The sequence below is a fragment of the Mesitornis unicolor genome, unplaced genomic scaffold (assembly GCF_000695765.1).
Source record: "Mesitornis unicolor isolate BGI_N332 unplaced genomic scaffold, ASM69576v1 scaffold46759, whole genome shotgun sequence".
Lineage (NCBI taxonomy): Eukaryota > Metazoa > Chordata > Aves > Mesitornithiformes > Mesitornithidae > Mesitornis > Mesitornis unicolor.
The window spans coordinates 1-8781 of record NW_010210228.1 but is presented as its reverse complement, the minus strand read 5'-3'; the positions used below and the strand labels follow the sequence as shown (position 1 = coordinate 8781).

General features: G+C 37.2%; 1 protein-coding gene across 1 annotated transcript in view; it reads right to left on the bottom strand.

Moving 5' to 3' along the window:
• Positions 1-8206, bottom strand: part of NUP43 (nucleoporin 43kDa) — a gene marked incomplete at its 5' end in the record, with an annotated part of 8448 nt that extends 242 nt beyond the window's left edge. The window contains 6 exons of the mRNA XM_010193111.1: positions 1304-1427; positions 2415-2566; positions 3493-3628; positions 6625-6802; positions 7719-7796; positions 8084-8206. Coding sequence (XP_010191413.1) covers positions 1304-1427; positions 2415-2566; positions 3493-3628; positions 6625-6802; positions 7719-7796; positions 8084-8206 — 791 coding nt within the window. The remainder of the gene's footprint in view (positions 1-1303; positions 1428-2414; positions 2567-3492; positions 3629-6624; positions 6803-7718; positions 7797-8083) is intronic.
• Positions 8207-8781: the final 575 nt, after the last annotated feature.

The window sequence follows — 8781 nt, the reverse complement described above, 5'->3', positions numbered from 1 at the left end:
TGAAAGAAGGAGAGAGAAAGAGGAAAGAGAGGGAAATTAGTTCCAATTTAGTTTATATATTCTCGTAATTTGGAGAAACATAGTAAGTATGGGACAGATATAATGGGAATATAGTTTTACATTTAAATCAATTTTCAAATTAGTTAACAGATGTCATTTCTTTGGTAAACAAAGGAAAAATCAACTTAAAAAAAAATCAGATACTTCAAGTGATCACAGAAACCTGTTACCAGCTCTGTCCTCATGTAAGATAAATAGGTGAGCTATGAACTCATCTCGCTGAAAAGTGTCAGTATCTACAAGTTTTTCTTGCTAGAGACTAAAGCAAGGGCAGACCTAAGAACAAAAATCTGTTTATACAGTGCTTTGCTATATTTGGGGCATCAGCTTTGCTTTAATAGCATTTATTTTCTGCCGTCCCTTCTCCCTACTTAGTCTGCAGCAAGTTATATACCTGGATTTGAGTTTTGATTTTTTTTTCTACATTTTTACATTCAAACTGGAAGTCTCACAGTTTGAGAGCTATCATTCAGCATAAAATTAACAAGTGGCTGAAGTGGTACAAAAGTGTTTTTATTTAATATACCTGAAAACATGCAGTGCGCAACTTGAATCGGTTATCCTATCGTTTCTCTATATAGAGCTGAGCTTTGAATGGCAATGGTGAGGCCAAAGGCAGATAACATCTAAAAAGTGATCGCGTTCACAGTCTGAAGTGACAAGCAATTAAGCAGTCTTTGTGACTAGAATGTGAAAATAAATGTTTATATTAAATCAGTATTTTATCTTCAATTACAATCCCGCCCTGATGTGGGATCCAGTTTCATGCATTTAAAGTTCCAATTATGACCCTGAATAGTAAATTCATAATTTCACTATCCTACTAACATATCAATTACTTTAGTATTACAAAGTCCCTCAGAGACTCAAACAGTAATGTGTCATTTAGGCTACCTTCATGTCATGTATAAAAACATAGATGATTTTTAAGTGAACACAATCCATTTTTTAAATATTAGATGTATATTGGACAGAGTACAGCAAATTAAAAAAAATCACCAGAAAACCAAACCCAAAAAAGCAAACCCTCCCAAAACAAAGCCACAGACCACAAAAAATTCACACAACTGTGAGGTTTATAAGTAGTTTCCCTGAAGCACCTAACAGGGATTTCTTTCTAAGAAAACAAACCAGCTTTTAATTTTCTGGATTAGGGCTGTGTTAATTGGGTCATGCGAGAACACTGACTTTAATTATGTTGCCAAATTACAAATTCAGTGCAGGTTGACTTCAAACATCCTTACCTTGATGAAGAAAAGATGGTTTTTCAGATATGTCTGTGGAAGTATCCCAGTGCCAAAGAGATCCATCTTCAGAACACGTAAATAAGTGATCGGGGTTGGAAGGATGGAAGTGAACTTCCCACACTAGAAGTATCAAACCAAAATCAAACAAGACCACTTCGGAACAAGTATCAAGTACTTCTCTGTGGATTTTGGCTAGTATGATGTGGACATGCACTTGTAAGAACACAGGCGCCCACTAAAACCTTCCATTCTTGGGTGTGTGTGGGTAGGGGCCCCAAACCACCACCCTTAGTATTTAACTGCAGTTTTCCCTCCCTGGGGAAACAAAGAAGGGAGGGAGGATAAAAGAAAAAAAAAAAAGACACAATTTTGTTGCCTTTTCAGTACCATGAAAATTGCTAAAGGTTAAAATCTTATCTGAATTCAGGCATTCTGAGTACTTTCTCATCCCATCTTCCCTACTTTTAAGTTTAAATCTGCACACAGCATGCATTCCTTCCTAGTTCACACACTATTATTATTTTGTGTCTAAATACCAGAACTGAGGAAAAGATATTAAGTCAGTAAAACTTAACTTCTCAAGAAATATTTTTACTCCTTAAATATAATTGTGGCATCAAGTCAAGAAATTTTCAGCACAAGATGAACTGCTAGCTTGTTCACAGAAAGCTACAAGGAAAGTGAGCTGTTTCAGCACTGGGGAGGCATCAAATAGATCTGTACTATCTTCAGTCTCCCCTCCTTCCTCACATTTTCAAGTTTGTTAGTAACTGCATTCTTGCTTTGCTATACCTGCATACCACAGCATCAATTTCTATGATGTTATATACCGACCCTTCTAGAAACACAGCCATTCTGATTAAATGCATCTAATGACACATTAAAGAACTGCTTACCAAATCTAGTTTAAGTTCAGATAGGCTTGGCTTTTAGATTAGAAAAATTTCATATGGAGAAGGAACAAATGAAAGCCAACTGGAAGAAAACACATTAAGTAGCAACTATGTAATTGTTTTCTATAGTAGCTATACCACCTGATATTTTACAGAAATTAGAAGCTTTTCTAAAATGCCATTTTCTTCACCTCCCTCCATGTCAGATACTTACTTTCTGCTTCATGAGCATTTAGCAAGGACACTGGCATAGTACCCTGCCTGATGTCCCATATACTTAGCATCCCATCCTGGCCCCCTGTGGCCACAATATGCTGCTTATTGGGATGCCTGTCCACACAGTGCAGTGGAACTCTGTCACCTGTCCTGCAAAGGACAAGAAAAATATAATTAAAAAAACCCTAAACATGATTTCTTTATTCAGCTTCCATTTTCTCCTCCTTAATTCCTAGGAGCACTGACAAACGATGTAATGGTATCAACTCCACCTTCAATTCCCCTAGCATCTGGCCACTACAGGCTGAAGCCGCATGACATCTACAGGAAATTAGAGGTATGGCAATAACATGAAGCTACAATTGGATGAGCATCAGGTTCTCTGCCCTATGGTATACAGGCAGGTACACGGTATCTGACAGCTTAACAGGAGTGAGAAAGCCTTGCATTCATACAATACTCTAAGTATAGCTACAATAATAAGGAGGTTACTCTGAAATTCATGTTATAATTACAGTTTCAACATATACTAAGAGTTACAAGGGAGACTGGGCACTAACAAAACCAAGTATGTCAAACACACCATATTAACAGCAATGGGAATTATTCCACAGACAACAACAGGATTTTAGTCTAGCTCAGTTTGTTTTCTCACTATAGCTTATAAGGCACAAAGTTATCATACAAATACATTTCAAATGCCAGAAACTTTTTATTAAGCTTGTGGAAAAAAACGGATGTGAAGTATGTTTACTTAGAGAAAGAGTTTCTGGTTGAAGGTTGTTTTAGGTTGGGTTAGGTTTTTTTTCCTTTGAAAACTAGCAAGTGTACAGGTGCACTAGTCCTTCAAGTGTTAAATCATAAAACAGACCACCTAAATACAGTGCTCAGCAACAACAGTAATTCAGCCATTAAGCAGAGTCTGCTTTTGATTATTTAAATACTAAAGAAGTTAAAAACCTTAAAAAAAATCAATCATATCCCATTGTCAAGAAGGTATCAGGAAAGATTTAAATCAGATTATATAAAGTAGCACATGCTTCTCAGTAAACATGTAAAAAAAAAGAAAGTCTTACAAAGAAAATATTTGAGATGGCTCATTTCTTTGCTGTCTGAGGTCCCATATTTTTAACTGCCCAATTGAATTTACTGTCAAGATCTCAGTTGCGCGAAGGAAAGTCACTGCATGGAGCGTACTGCTGTCTGCATTGTCTGCAAGAAAGATGATGAAAGCATTCAAGTAAACCTACAGAATGCTAGTCTCCATTTGATTATGACAAAATAACTCCTTTTAGAAAACTGAATACAGCTGCTTAAACATGGTTACAACCTCTGCATTTTCAGGGGCAGAGACAGACCAGTGTTATGTAAAATTTTGAGTATTGCAAGGGTACCCTGTGAAAAAGGAGCCCTTGTTTCCTGTATCAAACACTATGGAGAGAAATCTGTAAGAAGCTACATTTAATTAGCTCTGGTGCTTTACAGAACTACTTGTTGATCCATAAGATTTCTTTCCTAAGAGGAATCAATTTAGCCAAGTCCATGGTTTTCATAAGAGTTTTCTTTATATACTCTGCATCTACTGACAGGAGGCAAGGTATGGAGTTTTTCATAATGTAGCTCATTTGACCACAAGAACCAGTAACTCTGGCTGAGAAAATTAAGCATACATACATATACACACACACATATACACACACATACATACGCATACAGAAGCACTTAATTCACCAACTTTCTCTAGACCTTTTCCAAGAACTGTTAATGTGATATTCTTCCCTGACCCTAAAGCCAAACCAGAATTAGGCTTTCCTTGTTAATCTTAGTAACTAAAAGGCAAAGCTCTCTTTTTCAGGTCTTTTTATCTAGTACTTCTTTTGGTCAGAATAATTTACAAAGTCAAACACTTCACAGCATTGAGGTGAAACTTTTGAGGCTTTGAGAGTGAATAACACAGACATCATATTATTATATTTTGATTCAGTTGTATATACGAACTTTAATCTTGATGGGTTATGATGGGTTAACATCATTAAGTCTGCTTTTCACCTTAAGTGTTCTAAAATTCTTTGTGTAAGTCCATACTGAAGGTATAGGTGAAACTTTTCTGCGTAAGATGCAAACCTTTTCTGATATTGAGACAGACAAATTAGATTGATGCCTGGTTATGGGTATGTGAAGGAGTTTTCTTTTCTGCCTACTATTTAAATGAAAGCAGAAGGGAAGAAAAAAAACAACACTGAAAAACTTTTTAGAAGAAATGTTAGATAACTGAACACTGAAGTTCTACATGATTTAAAATTGTGACAGAAAAACAGTAAATGATTTAGCCAACGATACACCTTTAGGCTCCAAAAGATTTTTACATTTCTAACTTTGGTGATTTTTCCTGCCATGACTGACTATAAACATATCAGCTTTGCATTCTACTCTTAGATCCATTAAACAATAAGAAAAATAGCAAGCTGCTGCCTTACAAATATTTCATGAGGTACAAGTGCTCTATCTTCATATTAAAACATGTTGGGGGTTCAGCTCAGTGCCCGAGAAATGCCAAGATGTCATTGAATTGGGAAGCAGTAAAAAAGGGCTGCTTACATCCTGAAGAACCTGGAAGCATCTTCCAAGCTGTTCTCTTGCCCCTCCACAACTTTTACTGCAAAACAATCTCTAGTCAATTAGTTCATGCTAGTCTCTTCCACATAACTCCCAATAAGCTTCACTTACCAGATGCGATTGACTTATTTATGGACAATTTCTATTTCAACATTTCCCATCCCATTTCCAAAAGGACATTAATTAATTCACATGGGATTTCTTCAATGTTTAAGCGCCAGCAAATCTCAATGCAAAGTCTTACTGCACGGTAACACTGGCTTACACTACCACTACAGAGCAAGCATTTCTACCTAGTGCTATCAAGTGAGCACTAAGAGAACCAACAACTTGCATCCTGCACATTATTAAATCTATACGTAAGCATCTGAGCAATTACCCAGAGGAAAATACAGATTTTTTTTTTTTGTGGACATCTGCTTCCTGTGAGTGAGCAAAACCTTCTACTCTATTAAACTTGTACTAGAATGCTCTGTATTAATATCAGTATATAAGTAAAAATTAAAAAAGAAAATAATCCTTTTAAACTAGTCAATTTTCTCACTCCTCAGAGAGGAAATTAATGTGTTTTGTGGGCTTGTGATAATAAAATCTGCCTCATTACCTGCTACCTTTTTTTTAAAAAAAAAAAAGCATAGAAATGTTTCCTGCAGGAATTCTCAAGGAGCTTCAGTAAAGGACTGTATGCAATTAATTGGATTTATCTTGTGTGTGTATATACAGCCATGCACACATAAGAAGCCCCTTTAAAAATCCCAGAGCACTTCCTTCCTTAATTGGCTTATCACTGTGTAGATTCCTTCATCCGTTTGAGGAAAGATTTTGCTTGAAGAGAAACACAGCTACTGTGTCAAACGGAAAAAGTCACAATTTAATAATGCCACTATTAAACAAGGTGCTACTGTCCTTTAAATTATTTCGGCTTAAGTTTCATTTCCAACAGATGCTACAAACTTGTATTCCATTTCCATGAGACTAGCATGATAGAAGAGTTGAGTATAGCCAAGTTTTGACATCTTTCACAAACGTCTTACTCTGTCTATGATCTATTACTCTAGGGAATACAGAGCTTTTTCACTAAGGGAGAAATGTAAGCCATAATATCTGGCAGAAGAACAAGGTATAAACAGTGGTTTCTGGTTCTTGGTGTTCCTTTAGACACAGAGAAATAGATTTTTTTAATATGGACACCATAAGGGTTAATCTTAGTACAAATAGCAAACTGAAATCACCTCCACTTACTAAGAACTTGGGACACAATACATCTTGAAATCTAACCATTTATTATTATACTGTCATCACATTTAACAATTCTAGATAAACAAGAAGCCTACAGAGAACATTAGGCTTGAAACTTCTCCATTACTTAAAACATTAATTTGAAAATAGCTGAATTGATATAGAAATACATCTGAAATACACTTCAGATATCTGAAGTCTGGAGGAATATAGAAATAATCTGGAGCAAACACATTCAGTTTGGAATACTTAATTCAATTCTCAACTGGCTTTTTTTTTTGTTATCATTTGAGAAGCTAAAAACCAAACAAACCACTCCAAACTAAACTAATTTGAACAGTTATTTGACATACCTATAGTTCTTACTGCATCCTTGTGGTCAGCTTTGAAGAGATTTATTCTACCATCTTCTCCAACAGTGACAATTTCTGGGTTGTTGCAGATTACTCCAGTACATGCTGCTCCACCACAAGATGTGTATTGATCCACATGATAATGGGCTTTCTCCCACCGCTGGTTGGCAGATAAAGTCTAAATAGGAACCAGACATGAAATTCTGCTGGTGAGAAACCCGATAGGCCAAAGCTTGCAGAATACTCACAAAACCACAAACAAGGTCCAGGAAAGCCACACTACCTCAGAAGAACAAGCATCTCCTATACAAATAAGAATCAGAGACCTAAATCTTCCTCAACTCTTGAGCACACAACCCTTCAGTGAAACACTGATTATTTCTTCTCTGAATCACCTTTTTTACATGAGCTAGAAATCAGAAAGAACACAATCTATTTATGAACTATGAAATGCCTTTTGCTAGACTTATCCCTTCAGTCTTTCCCCAGACCCAGGGAAGAAAGCTGAGACCTTTACAAAATATAAGGTAAAATTTAGATTACAAGGAATTTAGTTTATTTTGGGTACCATATCAAACTATTAACATGTATTAGTCTTTATTGTGTCATTTTGAATATAAAAAGTCACTACGCATTTATTTTCAGTGATTTATAAACAAAGCAAAAGACTTCAGAGTTTACATACATTCCCTCATGTGACACTTGCGAGAAGAAATTCAACACAAGTCATATAGATCAAAGAATGCAAAAACTCTAATAAGGCAGGTACAAGCCCATTAATACCCACTCCCTCAAAACAATCTAAGCTCTTAAAATATGTTTTCAGTGAACAGCCTATTTGGTTACAGATATATACTAACAGATACCCCAGTCTAACTGGCTCTGGAATCTCATTTATGTAGTATCTTTGAAAAATATTTTTTTTCTTTCCTTGTATGTATAAAGCCAGAGCTTAGATTTCTAAGAGACTTCAAAAAATTATTTTGGTATGCAGCTGTTTCTTGCTGTAGTAGTTTTGAGAGATCTTATAGATTAAGATCAAAGTGAGCTGTGTTACACAGAATAGTAGCTTAAAACCAGATCAAGTTACTTACCTGGTTATTTTGATGATGACGGAATACAGTTACAGTTCCTGTTGATGAAGCAACCACAATTCTCTCCTGATCCAAAAACTAAAGAGTGATAATAAGCATGCTATTAGTTGATGTCAGTACCAAGATAATAATTTTTATTTTAGAGTAACCTAAATTATTGGTAGGTATTGTGAAAGAACCAAACCCAAATCCGCTAACTGATACTGGTTGGTTTTGATCTTCCTGTTTATGATAATTTTTCCGTCAATCTCAGCATTTTCACAGCTCACTATCACTTAATTTCTCTTAAGTGACAAGCTCTTAATAAATACAGATCTATATATACACAGCTATTAAATAGATCTTAATAAACACAGCTATTTTACCTGCATGTCCATAACATCACCATTGTGCCTGATGTCACACAGCAGCTGAGGTTCTCCTTGATATTCACCATTCAGGCTTACATTTCCAAGATCTCCAACAGACCAGATGGAGATCCTGTTATCCTGTACAGAAATGACATAATCAGTTTTACTGAAAAACACACTTGAAAGTGTCCAACAATAACGCAGCCTGGATGTCACGGCCACCTCACTACAGCTGGGGGAAGCAAGAGGCTGCACTCCGCTCTAGAGGGAAGCACTTGCCCAATGGAGTCACATAATCACAGAATGATTTGGGTTGGAAGGAACCTTAAAGATCATCCAGCTTCACTCCCACTGCCATGGGCAGGGACATCTCCCACTAGACCAGGTTGCTCAAAGTCTTGTCCAACCTGGCCTTGAACACTGCCAGGGAGGGGGCATCCACAGCTTCCCTGGGCAACCTGTGCCAGTGTCTCACCACCCTCACAGTGAAGAATTTCTTCCTGATGTCTAATAACAGGATAATCCTGCCGAGCAGGGGGGCGGCCCTCGGCTTCCTTAGGGACGCGAACAAGGCACAGTTCAGGGGCCGCCGGGGCGGGCAGCGCTCAGTGCAAGCTCCGGCCCCGCTCTCCCACGCGAAGTGACTAGGGAGCCGAAGGGGCACCGCTACCGGGAAGGACGCACCGCGCCTCCGGGCCCACCTGCCCGCTACC